The sequence below is a fragment of the Vipera ursinii genome (assembly GCF_947247035.1).
Source record: "Vipera ursinii genome assembly, chromosome: 1".
NCBI classification, from domain to species: Eukaryota; Metazoa; Chordata; class Lepidosauria; order Squamata; family Viperidae; genus Vipera; species Vipera ursinii.
Genome location: NC_139512.1, coordinates 51,589,315 through 51,613,582, shown reverse-complemented (window position 1 = coordinate 51,613,582; position 24,268 = coordinate 51,589,315). Strand labels below are relative to the sequence as shown.

Genomic DNA, 24,268 nt, shown 5'->3' with positions numbered 1-24,268 from the left:
ATTTATTTTATTTTATTTAATTTTAATTCCATTTATATCCCGCCCTTCTCCGAAGACTCAGGGTGGCTTACAAGCTTAGCAGTAGCCTTCATTCTATGTATATGCCTGCTTATTAGGGCTTTCACACACACCCCAAGCGGCATTATTACAAAGTCAGCTTAATTGCCCCCAAAAATCTGGGTCCTCATTTTACCTACCTCGGAAGGATGGAAGGCTGAGTCAACCTTCAGCCTGGTGGGATGCGAACCTGCACTAATTGCAGGCAGCTAGTGTTACTTAAGGAGGCATTAGCCCACTGCTCCACCAAGGCTTTTTGATGGCAATAGCTAAGAGGAAATTTAAAAAGACCATGGGAAGCTTGGAAGAAAATACAGCTGACTGTTTGAGTTATGCTGCACTTGAATTGAAGATACAGCAATGGAATTCAAGCATGGGAACAGCTAAGAGAGGTAAGGACAAGTATGATGCTGGCTAGTGCAGAGGCCACGAAAAGGAGGCGGCAGAGAGGATAGATGCATCAGTTTTGCCTACCTACCATGCAAGACCTCTTCAGATACCTACCACTGTACTGTATTATCTCTAGATTGTCCCCTTTCATTGTATAAACACATGCACACACCGAAAACTTAGGATAGTCTTTGGAGCAGCGGAGGGAGCCTTCCAAAGAATACAGCTGTTTTAATACTTTTGTGTTTTGCCATGCTAAGATACTTTCAGAGAGCAACTATTTTCTTCTGTTCTAATTTTCGACACATATTCCTTTACCTTGGGCGTTTGTTTGGGCCATTAAGAAGTGCAACCTTTTCCTCCATATCCCTGCCAGGAAGAATAAACAGTAAGAATTGTGCATCAATACAGCTTTTTCAACAGGAATCATTATATGATATGTGACACTCCAAATAACCTTTCATAAAATTGTACTGCAAGCTATTTCAGCAATGAAATATAAGGAACTTTGTCTGCAGTAAATATTGAAATTTCTACATAATAAACAGTTACTCAATGCTTGAAATATAACATGCATTGATTAATATAGCCTGTATAAACAATGGACATGCTTCAGTGTTGTGTTATTAACTATGTAAATTGGGGGCTCTCACAAACAGGAAATGGGGGAAGTAAATCTGCCATTCTCCTCAGCCCCTATGTTCCCAAAAATCTGCTCCCAAGGATTGGGGGGATCCTTTATTCCTTGAGAGCTGTAGGGAAAAGAAGTACCGGTAATTGACAAAAACTGTCATGCATTAAAAAAACCCTCTTCTGGAAAAGTGTTCCCTCTAGAGGGCCTTCTCTGTGGGTGCCCCGGCTTTATGGAACCAACCGCCGGTTGAGGTCCGGATGGCACCGGATCTTCACTCCTTCCGGCGCGGGTTAAAGACCCATCCATTCGAACAAGCTGGCCTGGCCTGATGGGGGAATGTTAGGGTTTTAATGTTTTTATACTTTGATTGTTTTAATTTGAGCAATAATTTAATTCTTTTTTAACTTTTGTATTTCTATTTATATACCCTGTTCACCGCCCTGAGTCCTTCGGGAGAAGGGCGGTATAAAAATTCAAATTAAAAAAAAAACCGTAATATATTCCTGGAAGGGATATATTATATTTCTAGAGGCATTAAACTTAAGACCACTAAGTTAAGACCAAACTTAAGAGTTTGTTAGTTTAATTTGGAGTCCAATATTGAATTTCTACACCTAGAGGCAGGGAAATACAAACAAGTGAATCTAGTATATAGGGCCTGGAACATGAAAAAAACCAGAAACAAAAATCCAATCCTGAAGATTAGGTCATAAAACTATCCCAGAAGCATAGTACAAATAAGGCTGTAAGGATGTTAGATCAAAATTTTTCCTGACAAATTAGTTAATATTTTATACTTCATATGCTTTGATTTTCCCCCCAAATGAAATAAAATAGACAATGCAGTAATCTAAAAAGTTCTACTGTATTACATGTTATTGACCATCTTTAACTAATAAATAAATTAATGCTGATCCATGGGCAGAAAGTTTAAGAAATGTTTTCCTATTCTGTTCCCCTATTCTAAACAATGAAAGAGTGTTACTCTGTTTGGGAAAAAAATTTCTACATCATGTCAAGTAGCATAGGTAAGGATTCTGATAATTGGGGCGAGGAATGGGAAGGACTTATAGGGGCTGGGGGAAATTTGGATTTAAGAGATCCAAAGCAACTGTGCTAGCCTTTATTTCAAGATCTAGGTCACCTGGTATTGGTATGCACCTCATCAGCCATCTGCATAGCTGCACTGCAGGTACAACAAATGCCTTCACTGAATAAGCACTCCAACTAATGGATCCTTTTTGACAGCAGTGGATTGCAAAGGGGTATCTTTGACTACTCTAATGATCTAATCCCTCTAGCAAGTTAAGCCTCCTCTACACAAAGCTTAGATATTTACACTATCCAATAGAATTCCTATCCTCCGTTAATATTATAGTATCTCCTATGAATATATGAGAATATCCCTTCTTACTTTGTTGTGAAAGTCCAAACTGCATTTGCTACATGATAACTGAAACCAATAATTAAGCTTATTTCAATATTTTAACAATCTCTGACTACTCCAGAACTTGAGTGTACATTAGAAAACCGCTATCATGAATACTGAACTGATTATTATCAACATTGTAAGACACGGGTGTCAAACTCGTCACGTGACGTGTCACGTGACGTGTCACGACGTATCACAACTTTTTTTGCATTGCTGGAGCCGGGGTGGGTGCAGCCTACATATGATGCAAACGGCCTGCGGGCCGGCAGTTTGACACCCCTGTTGTAAGAAGACAACAGTGTTAATCTATGTTGGCAAAAATCAGAAGGAATCTGATAGCACGCTTTCCAAGTAGCAAATTCTGTTTAAAGGCATAGGCTTTTGAGATTTGCATAAGCTTAAATAAAGGCTTATGCCTTTTAATGAAATGTATTAGGAAAGCATTACTTGTCCTGATTTTTACTATTATAAATAATTTTATAAACAAAAACTAATCAGAGGATGTTGTTCTACTACTTTTTTTAGCATGTATTTATTTCTCTAAATATAATCCAATATATTTTATACATTAAAATAGAAGCCTGGGATAAGCCAGGTAAAACTGAAAGAAAAGAAAATTTGTATAGCTCAGTTTCCAAGTTAAATAAGCTATGCTTTTGATATTCTTATTTTTAACTCTGTACCGCAAACAACTCAGAAGTGTCATTTAATCTTCAAAAAAGCAGTCTAGCTCAACAGGTAGTCTATGCGTATATGAAACACCAGTATGATCAGACAACACAAGTTTATAGGATATTTTCTAACATGCACTTACACATACACACAACCTGTTTATGTCTAATATATGCACAAGCATTTACCTCCTGCGCTTCTTGATAAATGGACTCTCAAGTATCTCATCAGCAGTAGGTCTCTTCTCTGGATCCTAAAAGAGGTGAGTGGACAGATCACTCTCTAAGGAAAGGGATCATTTTTCAATTTTTTAAGTCTAGGGCAATGAATAAGTTACAGGTAGTCCTCAACTTACAACAGTTTATTTAGTGACTATTCAAAGTTACAATGCCACTAAAAAAACCTGACTTATGACCATTTTTCACACTTATGACCTATGAAGCATCCCCATGGTCACATGATTTACATTCAGATGCTTGACAACTGGCTCTTATTAAGGACAGTTGCAATGTCCCGGGGTCATGTGATCTCCTTTTGCAACCTTCTGACAAGCAAAGTCAATGGGGAAGCCAGATTCTCTCAACAACCCTGTTACTAATTTAACAATTGCAGTGATTCACTTATCAAATGTGGCAAGAAAGGTTATAAAATGGGGCAAAACTCACTTAGCAACATAAATTCTTGGCTCAATTGTGGTCATAAGTCGAGCACTACCTATACAACTTTGTGGTCTCTTTCCATTCCCCCAAACACAGCAAATCAAAAGGGCCATAAAATGAGCAGAATGCTCAGGTAGTTTAACAGTGCTTAAGTTATAGCAATATCCAGGGATGAAGCTAAATGGCAACAGAAGTGGAAACCCAAGTGCAGTACCAAGGAGCCAGCTACATCTATTTTGCTGTGCTTTCTCTCCTCTTACAGGTTTCCAAACAATGCATAGTAACTTTTTAGTGTTTAAATGAAGTGTTTTAGCATTTAAACCAAAATTATTCTCTCACTGAATTTATAACTAGTGTGCGCTGTGCGACTTGTTTTTCGGCTGAGAGAAAAAGAGATATAAACTTCTACAATTTCCTTCAATCCCTTCCAACCCATTCCTCCAAAAGATTTGCCAACCAGTTTGCCAAGAGCAGCAAGGCTTCATACTGACTTTCAAAGTTAACACCAATACCAGGTAGGGGGCTGGATTTGTCAAGGTGTATGGGGAGGAATAACCCCAGGATTTGACTTATCTGCTAGAAAAGATAAAAACATTATAATTTGCTAATTTACTGTAGCAATTTTCCTTTTGCTGTTTTACCACAGAAATTTCCCTTCCACCCTCACTCAGAAAACCAAAGTAGATCTCTATAGGGAAAAAAGCAGACTATGGTCTCTCAATGTACAATATACAACTAATCTGTGGAGAAAATCTAGCCCCTCAGACTTGACTCAATTCGTAATACTTGATGACTTCAGAGACAGACTCCTGTTCAAAATCTGAAAGCTAAAAATAAAAAGAGGGCATCTTTAAACTGAAATTGAACTTCTATGTGTGAAGTAAACTTAAGTCTCATTTTATTCATTTCTTTTATAACATCATCTTCTGATATTTTTTAAAATACATTTTTCTCCTATTTAAAATAAAAGTTCCTCAAGGTCAAACTTGAGTCTGGGCTACTTCATAATTTTCATACTGAAAAATAGTGGGCCTAAAAGATGAAGGGAAAAAAATCATAATGGGATTGATTGATAAAAAACCAGTATGATTTTATATGATTTTGGGGTTGGAATGTACATTTCGTTTTTAGTTCTAGAAAAGATTGTATAATTTTGCTTTCTTCGTAGTTAAAAAAACAATGAATGTGGGGCAAGAAAAAAAGGAAGATAAACATTAAACGGTTTCTGTCTTTGTAGTGTATGGTTTTTAAACGTAGTAAGCAAAGAGGGGGAAATGGGAAACAATAGTAAAACATCCAATCTAAAAAAGTGAAAACAGATCTTTAAAGCCGCTATTAGTTCCTTTAATTTCCTTCTCTAGAGAAAGCAAGTGGGCTTCATAAGTAGTTTTTAGTATCAGACAGCTGGTAAAAAAATTCAAAGGCTCTTTCTCCCTCCCTCTCAAACCAAAGAACCCACCACAGAATGAAGGTAGTTCACCAACCTGATGAAGGCAGGAATGCACCATTTGGATGAGATCCACAGAGTACATGCTAGAATCAACCTCCATTGCCCGGTTTCCTTGCACAATCTTCACACAGAGATTCAAGGGATTCTAAGAAAGAACACTGAAATAATCTTAATCTAGTGTTTCTCAAATTTGGCAACTTTTAAGTTGTGTGTACCTCAGTTCCCAGAATTCCCCAGCCAGCCATGCTCAATCTAAGTGGAATAGGAGAAACTTCCTTAGTTGATGGTCTATGAAACTGTATTTTTAATTCTCTCGGCCCCGATGAGGTTCCAATTTTACCTGCATTCCAAGACAGCAAGGAACTTCAGAAGTACAGTAGAAAGGCAAAGGGATCTCTAAATGAGAAATCCAGTTTACCTAGAACTTTCACTGTCATATAGTATCTAAAATTGGAGTCTTAATCCCTCATCATAGGACAATGTAATATAAAAGGTGATGCAGTATTAATTACGAGCACAGTTGTTTCATAGAGTGACTTACCGTTGCATCAAAAGTTCTCTTCAATGTAAGGAGCTCAAAAGCAACACAGCCAACTGCCCATATGTCAGACTTGAAATTATATTTTACACCCTGGCAGAGCTCTGGAGACATGTAGTACGGAGTTCCTACCAACTACAAAACAAAAATATTAAGAGATATTAGGTCAGTTACTCCATATCAAGTAGACAAAAATGCAATAAGTCCTAATTTGCTGTCCTTTTATCCTCTTCCCTCACCGAAATGCTCAGACTTTGCTTTAGCATATTTGTAGAAAAATAATCATTGAAACTTATCACATATATATTGTCCTATTTACCTACTTTTTCTTAATATAAAGACTGAATTAAAAAGAGAGCAAACTGACTGAAGGAAATAGTCAAAACAAAAAGTTATCAAACAATTCTACAATTATACTAAACAAACAGGACAAAGAGAAAAAGATTTGCCAATGCCAACATAAATATTCTTTCATTAGATGTATCATTTGATCAGTTTATTTGTTTCAAACCAAATCATGGGAATATGTATTTATTTAGAGCAGACATGTCAAACACAAGGCCCGGGGGCCAGATCCGGCCCGCGAAATGGTTTCATGCGGCCCGCGAAGCCATCCTGGAAACAGTGAGGGAACGGCCCCCACTGCCTTGGCCCTGGCCCAGAGACCCTCCTTCTGCCAGAGACCCTCAGATCTGTCCCACTCCTGCCCAGGCCCCCATAGGCACCCTTGATGCCAACGATGTAGAGCTGGCCACGCCCACCCAGTAGGCCATACGCACTCTAGCCACGCCCACCCAGTAGGCCACACCCACACTGGCCACACCCACCCGGCCCCTTGAGGGCAACCGCAATGCTGATGCGGCTCTCAGTGAAATTGAGTTTGACACCCCTGATTTAGAGCATTTATGCGGCTACCCAACTCAAACAACGTAACTCTAAACAGCATACAAAGGTTATCAACAACAAACACAAAACAGAGGGGAAATAGCACAAAGCATTAAGAACAATATAATAATATAGTGACTAGAATTCCCAGATATAACTCATATAATTCATTCAATGGGGACTCTGCTGATCCTTACCTAAATGCCTAGGGAAAGAGCCAGGCCTTAAATGCCTTCCTAAAGGCCTACAGGGAGGAGAGCAGCCATATATATCTACTAAAAAGCATCTAGATGTGAATTCAATGAATTCAAATATCTTAATTGCAAATTTAGATTCTGTTAGAAATAATTCAGAAGAGGAAAAAGTAAGAAATAAACAGTCCAAATTATTTGAAGTGCATAAAGTCCCAAACAGCTGTATCATCATCATCATCATCATCATCTTCGTCCTGCAGCCACTTACAGTTTCAGCCATGGAATACTCAGAGTTCAGTTTTTTTGCTAGTCCATAGTCCCCCAGTTTTATGAGATTTGCTTTGGTGAGGAAGATATTCAAGGTCTTTATATCTCTAGGAAAGAAACATTTAGATATAACTCTTTATATAAGCAGACACAGAATGTTTAAAAAATTAACATATTCCCTTTGTTAATATTCTGAAGGCATTAATCCCTCCTTCGTATGTACAATTTTAAATTTTTATTACAGGGGTCTTAAATTAATGTGATATAAGCCAGTATTATTTTTTACTTTTAAAGCAGGCTAATCTAGTATTCTCAGTAAAATGTATGTTTAAAGTAGATACTAGAATAATTTTAAGTTGAAATGCAATGAGGAAGTAGTCCTATATTCTTCTTTCTGAGTGATTTCCATAGAACTCAATGGGACTAGATAGAATTAGATAATAAAGCAGGTTTTTTTTTCAGAGCAAAAATAGATAAGGTAAATGTTTGGGGTTTATACATAAAGTTGAAAAATGTTGTTATTTACAAAGCACATGTCTAAAAGATAACCCTGGCATCTCCATAGAAAATTATGACTAATTTTAAAAAGTGTTATTTTGAATCTAAAGTTAAATATTCCCTCAAACTAAGCGTTATAACTGCTGATTAGATATGCATTTGCTATTGTTTTGCTATTAGCTGCCCAGGAATGTTGGGAGACAGCAGGACATACATTTACTAAATAATAATGACAATTATTATTAGTAGTATTGTCTTCTTCCCAGATTAACCTTGCGATTGCCTAGTGGTTTCCATCCAAGAATTAATCAGATCTGATCCTCTTAGCTCACGGGTGTCAAACTCGCCGGGTCACCTGATGTATCATGACTTTTTTTGCATTCCTGGAGCTGGGGTGGGCATGGCCTCCACATGATGCAACCAGCTCGCGGGCCAGCAGTTTGATACCCCTGTCCTACAACTTTCAAGATCAGTGTCAACACTGCTAACATCGGATGTTCTTGCTTTGACAACAGATGGAAATGCAGCCATTTTCTCTATTGCTTTTAGAATTAGTTGCTGCTGGGAGGGGGAATAGGGATGAGAGTCCAGCTAGTCATAACAATAAAAACTTAGTTGTGGGAACCCAAGGACATTGGACACAGAGCTGATAGTGTTTGGCGGGCTGGAGAGCTGGGGAGAAAGCCCGTGCTTCAAGCTAACTGGAGAATGTGTTTATGACTGTTTATTGGAGAAGGTAATTGCACTTTGTTACTTTGTATCCAGGGGAGGGGAATTTAGTTCCTGGTTTCAACTATGTAGTGCCGATACTTTGTTGCTTGAATAAAAGATTCTTTAAGGTAAACAATGCCTCAAAGTTCTTTTGAAGAGTTTCATCTGTCAGAACCATGACAATCAGCTGAGATTATCTAAGCCAGCTATTTCCTTTTAACACCTATGTGTCTTTTCAGGAAGAATATGACAGCTTCAGTTAACTGTTGGAAATCCTTTTTGAGCACCAGATTTCCAACAGTTAGCTGACTCTATCAAATTTTAGTTTTTATGATGTGATATTGAAACTTTCTTTTTCAAGAGAATTGTTGTATGTATTAATTTTGTTCTGTAGGATATTTTTTGGCTCTTTACATGCCTTTGAATTACATATCAATGGTTTAAAAACAAGAGGACAACAAAAATGAATACTCAACTTTCTATAGTGCCAAAAAAATTACAAGCTTAGAAAACTACTCACTCTGTGTCAATTACACTACACTCAGAGACACTTGCTTCTCTGTTATATCTGAACAGTCATTTCGTCACCAAGAATCCCAACTGGAGTATCATTTTAAAAATAGGGATTGCATATAGTACTTTATGGTTAATTTCACTCTTTATTAAGCAAATAAATTTAAATAGTAACAAAATAATTATGTAATACAATATGAATATATAGTATATATGTCTAGTTCTGATTAATATGAGATTACAAAATATGAACCTTATTAGCAATTTTTGTGATCACAAAATTTTTTCATCCACATAACTCACACGTTTATTATTAATGTATTATCATTCTTAATGATGAAAAATGCCAAGCAGTTAAAGGCATTAAAAGATGTATAAAAAGACACAGGGGCCAATGAAGATAAATGATGATCAAAAGATGTAGTACAGCAAATGCTTAATCTCAGAACAGAGTCCTTCTGCAGAAGGCCTTTAAGATAAAGATTAAAAAGGTAAAGGTAAAGGTTCCCCTGCACATGCATGCTAATCGTTTCCGACTCTAGGGGCCGGTGCTCATCTCCGTTTCAAAGCCGAAGAGCCAGCGCTTGTCCGAGGACATCTCCGTGGTCATGTGGCCGGCATGACTAGACGCCAAAGGCGCACAGAACGCTGTTACCTTCCCACCATAGTGGTCCCTATTTTTCTACTTGCATTTTTACATGCTTTAGAACTGCTAGGTTGGCAGAACCTGGGACAATTTATCATTGGTGAATAATATTCTGGTCCAGTGGTTAAAAAGTTAATATGAAGCAAAATTATAAAATGTCAAACAATTATTACAGGAAATAACATACCAGTCTAAGTATTTTGCTCCTGGGATACTTCACAGTTATAATATTTATGAATTTCATTTATATGATGCTTTTTCTACAAGAAGCTCAAGGTATGGTTTCTTCCCAATCCATTTTACCCTCACAACAGCCTTGTGATGATATTGAAGCAAAGATGATTGGCTCAAACTCATTCAATGAGCTTCACTGCAGAACAGGAATCTAAGCCTACTTGAACCTCCATTGTATCCATTACCTTTTATGTATATGGAAACTATAGGTTGTAATTCAGTTAATATTATGAAAATGCTTGTCAGATGCTTTGTGCTGGAGAATATGGCCTTTCATGTATTATATATTTGCAATCTGAGGAACTTTTATTTAACTGTATAGTAATGTTTATCTGTCTTTCCTTTAGGAGAAATTTGTCAGTCAACATTCAGAATTTTTGTCTTTTGGACCTAAGTTAAAGTACCTGTGAAGAATTCCTTCTCTGTGGATACAGCTCACTGCTGATGCAATTTGAAAGAGGTACCACACTACCATCTGCAAAAAAACCAAAAGTTCACATAGAAAAAATGAGACTGTTTCTTAGGAGACAAACACAGGAAATATTCTGAACCTTTCTTTAGAAAGTGGACTATCATTTAAGAACAACTCAATACTGAGCACTTTTCTACAAAGTTACCTTTCTGAAATTATTAGTTTATACAGTTTCCAAATGGAGAATAGATGATAAAAGGAATTTATAGCTTAATAACAAAAATAACTAAAAGTGTGAGCTGAGGTTTCAAGCTGTTGTAAAAAAAAAATAACAGTGGTCTTTAACTCCTTAATTCAATGTTTCAGCTATCACACCACAACACTATACATTAAACATTTCTTTATACAGAATATCTGTATTCTTTCACTGTTTCTCTTTTACAGATATGTAAAATATTGGACAACCATTGAATATAGTTTGCGTCTTTATTATGAAGACTAAGAACCTCTTATTTTAATAAAATGGCTTTTTAAAAATAAGATGGCTTTAAAGTGCTAAAGTTGCAATTCAAAACATATTTTGAAACAGAAAATATGCCTCACTGGACACAGTGAACATATATGTAATCACACTATAAACTGATATAATAGCCTAACAACTGACTATATAAAAACGAATGCATGAAATATTTCTGCTTAGTAATTAGTTTTGGGAATGCAAAAAAAAATCATTCTTTTAAATATGAAATGTAGAAAAAAATATTCTGAGAGTTGTGGTAGTAACAGATAAATTCTTTATGAGAGCTGTTAGGCTATAGTCACATTACAGTAATCAAGCAGACTCATAAATCCCTTAGGAAGCCATATCAAGTGTGGGGTCTATAGCACTGGTATTACACAAGTATTTTAAACGCACATAATACAAATATCCTTGTTATGCATACATTCCTACAGGTCATATAGTACAAGGCAATACCATAGGCAAGGTGCCCTCCATATAATCAGATTTCGCTACATAACTTGCTTACTCTACAACAGTTGCTGCAGGGTGACACAACAATACATGCATGATATACTCACAAGCCGCTTGATGACATTTGCAGAGTCCCTAAATTATTTTTTTTAATTCCCTAAGATTATCAAATCTCACAAGACCTCAATATAGACTTTCCCCCAAAACTCCTATGAATGCAGCATTTCTACACAAGTAGACACAAGATATCAGTATGCACAAAACTCATAAATTTTGATAATGTTTGGGTTAACTTTTTTATTATAGAGATTATTTGCTCCCTGCCTCTATACAGTCTGCTGAACCCTTCTTAAAGTGTTGGACTATAGTTTCCATAATTTCTATACTGGCTGGAAATTATGAGATCTATAGTTCAGCATGCCTGGAGGTAATTTGGTTGAGGAAGACAATTTAAAACCAAATTCAAGGCCAATCAAGTGAATACAAGAGAAGCAGACTGCCCTTGCCTCTCAACGTTTTCATTACCTCTTCTTCAAACAATGCGTCTTTTTGTCGTAGGATCTTATCATAGAGGTTTCCACCTGTAAGTAAGAAATAAAAATACTGAGTTTCAAATTTCACACATTCTCTGTGTATTAAAAATCCTTCAGGGGATGTTAATTTTTCCTAATTTTTTCTATGCAAAAGGGGATTCTCATTTCTGCTCTATTCTTTGCTGCTATCTCCAGCTTTAATCCAAACCTCAAAAGATGTTGCAAATGAAGTTACAATAAACTTGGGAAAATAATGAAATTTAAATTTAAATCAATAATGATTCCTTTGATGTTAATAATTTGCAAAATTAATTAGAAAGTAAGACTACAGAGTTTTGCAAGGAAAGAAAAATGTGATCAAAAATATTTAACATGGCAGAAGAGAGCACCATGCATGGCTTAAAATAAAAAGACTATTTGTCATTGTACTTTTAATTTTCTTTACTCTGTTTATTTTGCAAATCTCCTCAAATTGGCTGTATATTTAGTATCCCATCTTTCCTTCAAGTAGTTCTGATCCTCAGTGTCTCTTATTCAGCAACTACAGAGTATATATCTCTGAAATATAAAGGGCAGTCCTGCAAAGTAAATCTGGTTTGTACTTGTCAGTCTACCCATAGCAAAAATTTATAAATAAAGTACAGATTCTCTGTTCCATTTCTCCTTGCAGAACTCAAGATGGAAGATGAGTTTGCCTTTTATAAAACATTGTTCTCACCATTACAATACTCCAGTTCAATCAGCAAAGTGTTATTATCCATGAAATGATTGTAATAAGCAATGATATTATCATGTTGCAACAGAGCAAGAATAACGATCTCATTCAAAGCATCACGCCGCTCTTTTTCTGACAATCTGGTAAGATCCACTTCCTTCCACACTACAAGTGAATCGTCCTGCAATTTAAAAATCCTGCTCAGTTAAATGTATACTCCAGATAATTTGCAAACATCTTAAAAATAGCATTTATTTCTTAAGTCATCCAAAAGTTAAGTATGGGATTCAAATGGCCATTCCTTATTTCTGATGCCAAGAACCTTTTTTCCCCTTTCAGTAATAATTGATTTTTGTCAGCTTTTCAGGAGGCATATAATCATTCTATAGTACATAACAAGATGGTGAGGGAGCAAGAGTTATGTGTTACTCCAGCCTTGCTTTATGCAGTAAGAAAAACCTATTTGGTAAGAAGTATCGCTATTTGGTATCAATATCAAATTCTTGTGATAAGATTCTAAGTCATTTTATTCAGTCAAGTTATTAATTCTGGTAGCCACCGAAGCTATGTCAAGGATTTTCAACTTCTTTTTAATGAACGATTAAAAAATACCATTATTTTAGGCAGTGCTTTTTTGTAAAAGAAAAAGGTGCCGGAACTCACATATGTCATACAACCCGCCTTGCCTACCCTACAAGGTTCCATCCAAAAAAGGTGTCGGAACTCCGTTCTGAGCGTTCTATGAGAAAAAAAAGCCCTGATTTTAGGTGTGGCATTCCAAAATCATCCACTCTTAGAAAATATAGTTGTTAATGATGTTAAATAATGAGTAGACTGCAACTGCGTTATGAAAGATAGAAATCAAAGACCTGCCTGGAACTGTCTGAGTTGAAATCACAGACTGTAAAAAATATTTTCACCTTCACACATATTTAATTAACTGAATCTACCCTATACACCCTTTTTCTCAGAATACCAAAGAGAGTATCTTGGTAGACACATCCACATAGCCCAAATTTATCAGAGTCCACTCTCTTTACTCAGATCAGAATTTATCTGCCTTTATCATGCAGATTCTTTAATAATCTTATTTAAAATGCCTTTCTTAATGTTAGGGTTGCTTTGTAGTTTAGCCCTGAACTTTGCTAAAATATAATGTAGCACTACAGTTTTTTCTCTTCTATCGTGTTGTTTTTTTGTCATGGAAAGGAAACTGCTGGAAAGAAAGCAACTTTCTACATCTTCAATATTTTATTTTCAATTGCCCACTTCTTTAGTTTTCTAAAAGCAAAGTTAGAAACAAGATTATGCTAATGGAAGGACTCACTGGAGAAGAGCCTAATGCTGGGACAGATTGAGGGCAATAGAAGAAGGGGTCGACAGAGAATGAGGTGGCTGGATGGAGTCACTGAAGCAGTAGGCGTGAGCTTAAATGGACTCCAGAAGATGGTAGAGGACAGGAAGGCCTGGAGGAACGTTGTCCATGGGGTCGCGATGGGTCGGACACGACTTCGCAGCTAACAACAACAATTTCTTTCCTATGCTAAATAGCAGTTTTGGGAAATAATTTAACCAGGCTACACAGCATAAGAGCAAAATTTATTTCTCCGTTATCTGAATTCCTCATGCAGCAGTTATTTTCAACTGAAAAAAAAAATCATTTTCATAATTCCAACTCCACTGAACAAGATATTTTTTGCCCTTTATAAATGAAATAATCAATTCAGTCACACTCACGAATTTCAAAGGAAGTTAACCTAGCTAAAATTTTTGAAGCCTTTATATGCAAAAGCAACCTAAAACCAGTCCAGTTTTTAACATAACTGACATAATAAGCATATATGAATTGTCAAAATATTTCAGTTTTGTTTCTTCTGTTGCAATCAAGAGTTGATATCTCTGCTACATGATCTGCAAAGGTATGAAGTGTCATGTGATGTATCTTTTATATGAGAACACATATTCCCTGAAGGAATCTATGCTTTATTTATGCATCCCCAAACAGCATATACTGTATGATCAACTTAAAAAAAGCTATATATGAAGTTTGGGGGCAAACTGTGGGAACCCAGAATAAAAGAATATAAATAAATAAAAATGCCACCCAGAGTCACATTATTCAAGTTGGGTGGCCATATATATATTTTTAATAAATAGTGATGGCACAAGGATTCATTATACCAAGTTAGAACATTTTTTAAAAAGTTCTGCAAATATATAATTCCGTCCTTTTTCATTTTCTATGTCATCTGAAGAAATATTTTTTCACTAAAATCTTTGTGCTACTGAATATTGTGTTTTACTATTTGACAGGATTTTAAACTAAATTATTGGAATGGAATGGAACAAAACGGAACGGAATAGAATTTCTGCAGTCCTAACTATCTGTTGGAGTCTGTATCTGTCCTGTTTGGTTGCTGTACCAAACCAGTTACAGGAGTACAAATGACATACTCAATAATTCCTCTATAAAACTGTATCAACAGCTCTTGGGGCAGTCTGAACTTCCTGAGTTGACGCAAGAAGAATATTCTTTCTTGTGCCTTTTTAATGATGGTTCTAATGTTGGTGTTCATTTCAAATCCTGAGAGATTATAGAACCCCTAAACGTGAAGGACTCTACTACTGATTTATTCAATTTATTTGCTGCCCATCTTGTTTCAAAGAGTCTCTGGGTAGCTTACAGCATGAAAACATTAAAATAATCAGAGATATTCTTCCTCCCCCTCCTCCTTATAGTCTTAAAGAGGTTTTAGAGAATTTTTAAAACTGTAGTTATTTCATCATTTAAATCCTGCTTTGGGAATAGTTTATCAATGTGCGATGCATCTATATAAATGTGTGCATATGTGAATATTTATGTTTGTGATATATTAATATAATATAATAATATATACAGTAATGTGTAATGTAATCAATGCAATGCAATACAATACAATACAATGGTAGTCCTCAATTTACAAGGATTCTTTTAGTGACTGTTTGAAGTTACAATGGCACAGAAAAAGTGCCTTATAATCATTTTTCACATGACTGTTGCAGCATCGCCATGGTCACATGATCAAAATTCAGGCACTTAGTAAGTGGCATGTATTTATGACAGTTGCACTGTCCTAGGGTCATGCAATCACCATTTCTAACCTTCCCAGCTGGCTTCCAATAAGCAAAGTCCATGGGAAAAGCCAGATTCACTTAACAACCACACAATTTACTTAACAAGTAGTGATTCATTTAACAACTGTGGCAAAAAGTCATAACATGAGGCACAACTCACTTAACAACTGCTTTGCTTAGCCACATAATTTTGGGGTTCAGTTGGACTGCCTGTATAAGATATATAATAAATATCTAAACTATTTTATTTAAATACAGTATTAGAAATGGTAAAATTGAATCTGGGCCAAGGCTAGTCAGGGCTTTATTTTAGAAGCTGCTGTTTTTGCTGTGTGACACAAAAAGACACCATGAAGAGACATGATCTTTAGATATGCACAAATTAGACCTCTAGTATTAATCCCTGCCTAATATGTAGAAGGAAAGTGATTTAGAACAGAAGGGGGCTACTGAGTCCCAATAGCTCTTACTTTAGGTGTCAAGTATGTTTAGCTTCAGAATAAATTGTTTACAAAATTGAGAAGGGTTAAAAAAAGACTATGGAATATGGAAGAAGAATTAGAGACTATAGCAACAATAAAGTATCTGTGAAAAGTACTACATACTCTGTACAAAACAGGAAAAGCTGGATGAAAATCTACCAAACCAATAAAAGAAAAGCAGACAGAAATGTTTGCAGTAGACAGTAATGGGATACATATTGTAGAGTAGCCAGTAGGGGTATATTAGATTAGACCAAACGACAATATAACCTCATATGCTCCTTCCACAATGGCAAACTAAATGCCAAAGGAGAACCAATACACATTGTGGTATAATGCCCAAGTCATTCCCAGCAATTGCATTAAAAGAACTATTGCCTTCAACATAGAACCATCATTATCTAACAGTTTTATCTTATATGAATTTGCCTAATTAGTGATCATCACTTCAAATTATGTATTTCCTGTGACATTCCATGGAAGTGAAAGTTGGACTTCAAAGAATCAGGACATGAAGAGCATTGACATTTTTTGAACTTTGAAGTAGACTTCTAAGAATACCACCAAGAAAACAAATTGATCATTTATTGAAATCAACACAAATTCTCACTAGAGGAAATGACCAGGCTCAAATTATCCTAGTTCTGACATATGATGTGAAGCTCTTTGGAGAAGGCCCTAATCCTAAAACAGGTGGAAGGAAAGCAAAGATGAAGTCTAGAAACAATGTCAATTATGGTAGCAATGGGTTCAAAACTGCTGACAATGGGTGAGGACCTAAAGGACCAAGTTAGAGACAGATTGTCTTGAAGAAAATCTATGTAATGTCTAAGAGTGAATGCTGACTTGATGGCACATAATAAATCACTAAACAGTTTGGGTATAAACTATGTCTTTGAGCTATGTGCTATGCCCATAGGTTAACATAATTAACCTTAAAAAGTGCTCTCTTTTATCTGTTGTGGATATCTCAGCATTTAATGAATTATAGAATCAGTGAATTATTGAGTTTGAAATGGAAAAGTTTCTTTATACTCCAACTTTGCACTGTTTTATCTACCTCTATCATTTTTATATTTTCTAAGTTAAAGAATATCAAGATTTTGTATCTCAAAAGGGAGTAGCTTCTGACTCTTAATTATTCTGTTGCCCCTTTAGCTTTATAATATACATGATTCCAAATGTGGTCAGGCTGTAGGTCTGAATAGCAAACACTATAAAATTGACACTTTTTTTCTCTTTTGTAATGCAGCATGGAATGTGTGCCTTTTCATTTTCTAGTGAAATCCCTTTCAGTTGTCGCCAGCTGAAATCCCACTTGTATGTGTGTGTGCTAGTATAGATTTGTCTCAGCATGCATCCCTTTATATGGAACTTGCTAATAATGGATGGCACTTGTTATTATAATAGCCATTCCACCCGTTTGGTGAAATTCTTCAAGCATTTTGTAATACTTAAAACTCCCTTGAGAATTTTGTATCACTTTTGAAAACTGAAGGAACTGGAGCTGCAAAAGAAATGATCTTCCTGTATGTACATATAAAAACTTTGAGCATCAATAGTTTACTGCAAATTTTTCAGCCCCTCCCCCCAACTCCAATTTAAACTTCCAAAATGTAAGATATTAAAGGCCCACCTCAAAAAAAAAAAAACAAGTGAGGAGGGATTAGAGGAAAACTTGGCACATTTGGTTCAGCTCCCTTCATGTAAATCTAAGTTCTGGATAACAGACACGAAGAGTACCGCGGGCAATTAAAAGAAAACAGTAGGAATCCCGCGAATTATAAAGTCTGGATTCAACACGAAAGGAAATAAAGAACCAGCAGGATTCGGGGCCTCGAGTTATGCACGTTAAGAAAAAGAGTACCATGGCAGCGACGTACCTCGGTCCGGCGATATAGGGTGGCCTCGCCGAACGCCCCCCGACCCAAAACCCGTATCGGGGCATAATGCAATTCCTCCTGCTCGCCCACCGTGCTCGGACCGGAACCGGAGCTGCTCCTATTGGACGACTCGCTTCCGAAGTCGGAGTTGATGGAGTTGTAATGCCTCTCGTATTGGTTCAAAGACATGGCTGCCCCGCTACCGCTTCCCGAGGATCTAAGAAGGGAGCGCTCGGGGGAGCGCAGGCGGCCCGTCCGAGCCTAAGGCTTGCGGCCCCTCACGCGAGGATAGCGAGCGGCTTCCTGCTATTATTGCCGCCGCCGCCGCCAATATAACCAAGAGCTCCGGCTCTGCGCAAGCGCGCACCCCTTTCCCGGCCTCAATCTGGGCAAGCCACCAGTTCTCCGGACTGCCCCTTTCGCCGGTTTCTCCGAAGCTCCGCAGCCCCCTCAAGCACGGCAGGTTGGCTACGGCTTTCGCTGACCCGGAACCGTTTCTGCCTCGCCGCGCGCCCTCAGAGACGGCCCCCGCGGCGCGAAGGAGAAACAGGGCAGCCGGAAAAGAGCGAAGTGAGCGGCACGGGGAGAGGCGAGGGGACACCTGGGGAAAACGAGCCCGGGCACCTTCCGAGAACTTTCTCCGATGTAGTCAGACTGCAGGAGACCTCCGAGCGCGTAACGCGCCGTGGACTAGAACGAGGAGGGCTACGGAGCTCGTTCAGACGGCGAGAAGAGGTCCCGAAACGTACGCTAAGAACGTACGACTAGTTAACAGCGGGAGGTGAGAAAAGCCAGCGGTCGCGACGGATTCCGCCGAAGCAAGTAAAGCGAGAACCTGAACAGGGTGGGTTGGGCCGGAGAGAGACGACGAAGAGGCTGGGAGCGAGTGCTCTGCTCCGAAATGTGCAGCTCTCGGGTTTCAACAACTTCAAACTGCAAGACAGACGTGCCCATTTTAGGAGGAGGAAATAGAGTGGGACAAAAAGACCGGTAATTAACACTTTCAAAACTAGGAGGAGGTCCATTTTAGAATCCAGGGATTTTTAGCGAAAATGATCAGAGGCTATATTGTCATTTCAGTGAGGCAATAACAATACGAATACAAAGAAAATGGAGTGTCCTAACGTTAACCCTAATAACTGTTTATAATGAGAAATGCTATTTACTATTATCCCAAGGTTAGGTACCATCAGGTTATTATGGACTCTTAGCATCACAGAGATTTATTTTTATTTTTTTTATACATTTTTTTTTATTTTTTATACATTTTTCTCCATGGTGATTTGTCCCTAACCCATCTACTTTACTGTTGGTCATACTCTCGCTGTCTTTCCTTCCACTTTTTTTTTAATCCCATTTATATCCCGCCCTTCTCCGAAGACTCAGGGCGGCTTACAATCTAAAGCACAAATCAATGTGCTTAGCAATAGCCTTCATTCTATGTATATGCCTGCTTATTAGGGCTTTCGCCCCCCCCCCAAGTGGCATTATTACAAAGTCAGCTTATTGCCCCCAACAATCTGGGTCCTCATTTTACCTACCTCGGAAGGATGGAAGGCTGAGTCAACCTTGAGCCTGGTGGGATGCGAACCTGCACTAATTGAAGGCAGCTGGTGTTACTTAAGGAGGCATTTCCCAGCATTAGAGCCTTTTCCAGAGAAACAGGTCTTCACATAATATAAGTTGATCCTGTTTATTTGTGCCTCAGTGAGAACTCTGGATTGATTTGTTTGAAATTCTCCACCTTTCTTCAGCTGTCTCCAACACTGAAGTTTGAGTTTGATGTAATGGTAAAGGCATAAGGCTAGATCAGGACTTTCCAACTTTTTCACCCATTGTACCACTTTTAGGATATGGCAACATCCGAGTATCACCAGTCGCCTAGCAAGGTGTCAAAAACTTGATGACCAAAAAAAAAAAGGAAAAAAGTGATGAAGTACAGGTAGTCCTCGACTTACAACAGTTCGCTTAGTGAATGTTTTAAGTTACAATAACACTGAAAAAAGTGCCCCCCAAGCCAAGCCGAGCAAGATACCTGCCTGCCTGCGCAGCGGCACTCTTCCTCCTGTCTGAGGTTTTCATTGTTGTGATCATTTCTGTTGAGGATTGGCAGCAGGGGTGGGGGTGGATGTTTGGTTTTTATTCCCACCCCCCGCTGGGTGGTTGCAGCAGGTTTTGGTCACTTCACATGACTCTGGGACACTGACCATCATAAATATGAATCAGTTGCCAAGCATCTGGATGTAAATCACAACACCCTGGAGATGCTGCAACATTCCAGCTGATCGGCGCTTCTTCTGGGCTCAGCAGAAGCACCAGGATCAGTGCTGAGCTCCAGCTGAAGCCTGGCGCTGATCCTGGCGCTTCCGCTGAGCCCTGACAGCCCTGCAGCTCCAGCCATCTCTCGCTCAGGCTTGTGCAGTGCTGCCACTGGTTCAGCTCATTCCCCTTCCCCGCTACTTTTCTGGGGTGGTTGCGTACCACCTGCCAGGTGCCAATGTACCACAGGTGGTACCCATACCATTGGTTGAAAAGCCCTGGGCTAGATACTGGGAGGCCATGAGTAATAGTCCTGTTTTGGGTATGAAGGTAGCTGGGTGATTTTGGGTCAGTCACTTCTCAGCTCAAGGAAGGAAGCAATGGTAAATGACATCTGAAAATCCTTGCAAGGAAAATTGCAGGAACTTCTCCAGGCAGTCTCCCAAGAATCACACGATTGAATGGGGAAAAAAAAGCCTTCCTGTTTCTTCAGAACCCAATTTTCATTTCCATAATCTCACGGGCAGCACCATGGCTTGCATGATTTTGATCCTTGTAGGTATACATATCGCCACATTTACAGTGCATTCAAAAAGTATTCAGACCCCCTTCATTTTTGCCAATTTTGTTATGCTGCAGCCTGATTCTACAGTTGTTGATATTCGTTTTTCTCTCATTAATCTACACTCGGTACTCCATAATGACAAAGTGAAAACAGAATTTCAGAAATATCTGTAAATTTATTAAAAAGAAAAACCTGAAATATCACATTGGCATAAGTATTCAGACCCTTCATTCAGTACTTTGTTGAAGCACCTTTGGCAGCAATTATAGCCTTGAGTCTTTTTTTTTGCACACCTGGATTGGGGGATTTTCTGCCATTCTTCCTTGCAAATTCTCTCAAGTTCAGTCAGGCTGGATGTCAACTGTTGGTGGACAGCCATTTTCAGGTCCCTCCAGAGATGTTCAATAGGGTTCAAGTCAGGGCTCTGGCTGGGCCACTGTAGGGCATTCACAGAGTTGTCCCTAAGCCGCTCTGGTGTTGTCTTGGCTGTGTGCTTAGGATCGTTGTCATGTTGGAAAGTGAACCTTCAGCCCAGTCTGAGGTCCTGAGTGCTGTGGAACAGGTTTTCGTTGCTCCATTCAGCTTTCCCTCAACCTTGACCAGTCTCCCAGTCCCTGCTGCTGAAAGTCACCCCCACAGCATGATGCTGCCATCACCACGCTGCACTATTGATTGGGATGATATTGGGCAGGTGATGAATGGTGCCTGCTTTCCTCCAAACATTTAGAATTGAGGTGAAACAGTTCAATCTTGGTTTCATCAGACCAGAGAATCTTATTTCTCTCAGTCTAAGGGTCGTTCTGATGTGGGGTTTTTTTGCAAATTCCAAGTGGACTTTCATGTGTTTTGCACTGAGAAGCTTCTTCTAGCAATTCTGCTATAAATCCAAGATTGGTGGAGGGCTGCAGTGATGGTTGTCTTTCTGGAACTCTGTCCCATCTCCACACAAGATCTCTGAATCTCAGTCAGAATGACCCATCAGGTTCTTGGTCACCTTTCTAAGGCCCTTCTCTGATTGCTCAGTTTGACCAGGCCACCAGCTCTTGGAAGAGTCCTGGTTGTGCCAAACCTTTTCCATTTGAGAATTATGGAGGCTACTGTGCTCTTAGGAAATTTCAGTGCAGCAGAAATTTTATTGTAGCCTGCCCCAGATCTGTGCCTTGCAATAATCCTGTCTCTGAGCTCTGCGGGCAGTTCCTTTCACCTCGTGGCTTTTGCTCTGCTACAGTATGCATTTTCAGCTCTGAGGCCTTCTATGGAGAGTTGTATGCCTTTCCAAATCATGTCCAATCAATTTATCACTGGTGGACTCCAAACAAAGTGTAGAAACATGTCTGAAACTATCAAGAGAAATGGGAGGCACTAGAGCTAAATTTCACATACTGTTGCAAAGGGTCTCCGTATTTATGCCAATTTTTCTTTTTAATAAATTTACAGACATTTAAAATTCTATTTTCACTTTGTCATTATGGGATACTGAGTGTAGATTAATGAGAAAAAATTAATTTCAACAACTGTAAAATCAGGCTGCAACATAACAAATTTGACAAAAGTGAAGGGGGTCTGAATGCTTTCTGGATGCACTGTAAATATCTTTTCAAAGTCTTTTATGGTTCCTGTATCAAGTGCTGGTCTGTGATGTATTTCTTGACTCCTGTAACACGCAGTTCCATTATTTTCTCAAAGGAAGTGGGTTTTTTCAAAAGGATAAATGTATTTTGATACATATTCATTCAATACTTAACTAATACAAATACAAAACATTAATATTGAACATTTACATTTACCATAAATTTACCATAAAGCTAGTCATATTTTTTCACAAGTTTAAAATTAATTAAGGTACTTATATTTTTTAGAGCCAAAAATTGCTAGCGAATTTTCTACTGACCTTTTACACAATTTACTCTGAATGCCAAAATTATGTCAAACTACAAAATATTATTTTTAATTAAGATAAGTCTTAACTATCTTTTTAAATCGACATTATTAATTTTTTAAAAAATACAAAATAAAAAGGGAAAAATACAAAAGGGGAAAATTCAAAGTGACAAAAAAAGAAAAGGGTGATTGACTTCTGACTCTCTTTAGTAAAGGTACAAATAGTAACCTCTTACTCATGAACAGTGCCATGGGTAATTTAATTAAAACAAAAATGCAAAAACATAAAATATACATATTAAAGTCAAAACATTAAAATTATACAACAAAAAAACAGCATGCATTTATTAATAAAAATACACAATATTTGTATAATCACACCAAATGTACCGTAATAATGAAATCCTAAAATCAAAACTTCCTTATGTTCCAAAAACTCCAACAGTGGTTTCCAAACAGAAGCAAAACTAAATAGGCTTTTATCTTTCATCAAAGTAGTCAGTTTTGTCACTCTGCCAATTCCATTAATTTCAAAATCCACTCTTCAGTTGTGGGAATGTATCTTTCTGTACATATAAAAGTCTCTTTGCTGTTGTTATATATAGAAACAAATCCCATGTTTTCTTTCTATTTGGTCATCCATGAAACCCAAAAGAAGAGCTGGTTTCAGTTTTAAATTCATTTTTAGTATTTTCTGAATCAGACAACATACCTGATCTCAATATGTCTTGGCAGACAAGTAGCCTTGACTTCAAATGCCAATTGCACTGGAATTGCTGTCACTAAATGACACAGTAGTAAAGTGTGATGCCATATGGCTATTGTGAAGCAAGGTAATTAAAGAAGGACCTCACAGCTGCAACTTTCAACTTCCTGTCCATTTCCCCGTTGACTTCTTGGGGAAAGCCAGCAGGAATGTCATAAATTGCAACATGGCTGCAACTTGGTTCAAAAGCTGGGCGCCCAGAGTGCAATCACATGACTGTAGGGATGCTGGGACGGCCAAATGTCAAGGACCAGTTCTAAGTCCTTTGTTTTCCCTGTGCTTGAATAAAAATCAGATAAATGGAGCCACTTACTCTTTCTTCTAAAGCAGTCTTTCCTGACCTGGCATTTTTTCAGACTTCTGGGATTGCAACTCCCATCCAGTATGGCCCAAAGCAATCCCATTTCCTCTGGAAGGCATTGGGATAATGAAGGCTTCTTTACATATTTCAAAGGGATTGATTTTAGTCATCTTTTCTTAAACAGCTGTGAATAGATGCCATCTCATGTTTCTGTGGCCAACAAAATAATCATTTCAAAGAGAGCCAAACTCCTGAGAAATTCCTAGCTAAAATTTTTTTAAGAATTCATACTCTTATGAAATAAAAAAAAGAATTCTTACTCTGTGGAATTTGAAGTATATTCCTTACTTAAATTGTTACTATTAGGTAATTAGTTTTATAGTTTTTATATGCTTACATATTCAATGGGATTGAGTATATTGAGAATTTATTTTCTTAAATATCTGACATGTATTTAAAAGTGAATTTACATTTCAGTAAAGCAGTTTATACTATTTAAAATATAACAAGATACATGTAAAGCATCCTAGCTGCTGGTCAACATAACAGCTGATTAGTGGAGAAATCAGAACATACAAAAAGATAAGGCTTTAATGGCTTCATT

General features: G+C 37.8%; 1 protein-coding gene across 7 annotated transcripts in view; it reads right to left on the bottom strand.

Moving 5' to 3' along the window:
• The window catches only part of NEK9 (NIMA related kinase 9), a 40,863-nt gene extending 22,552 nt beyond the window's left edge, over positions 1–18,311 (bottom strand). For all 7 annotated transcript variants that reach the window (XR_014490774.1, XR_014490775.1, XR_014490776.1 and 4 more), the window contains exons 1-9: positions 17,893–18,311; positions 12,417–12,594; positions 11,691–11,746; positions 10,185–10,255; positions 7,180–7,285; positions 5,836–5,967; positions 5,329–5,439; positions 3,374–3,438; positions 766–816 (exon numbers count right to left, since the gene is read on the bottom strand). Coding sequence is in view for 3 of the 7 variants with exons in the window: in XM_083349085.1 (XP_083205211.1) it covers positions 766–816; positions 3,374–3,438; positions 5,329–5,439; positions 5,836–5,967; positions 7,180–7,285; positions 10,185–10,255; positions 11,691–11,746; positions 12,417–12,594; positions 17,893–18,081 (959 nt within the window). In the remaining 4 variants the exon portion in view is untranslated. The remainder of the gene's footprint in view (positions 1–765; positions 817–3,373; positions 3,439–5,328; positions 5,440–5,835; positions 5,968–7,179; positions 7,286–10,184; positions 10,256–11,690; positions 11,747–12,416; positions 12,595–17,892) is intronic.
• Positions 18,312–24,268: the final 5,957 nt, after the last annotated feature.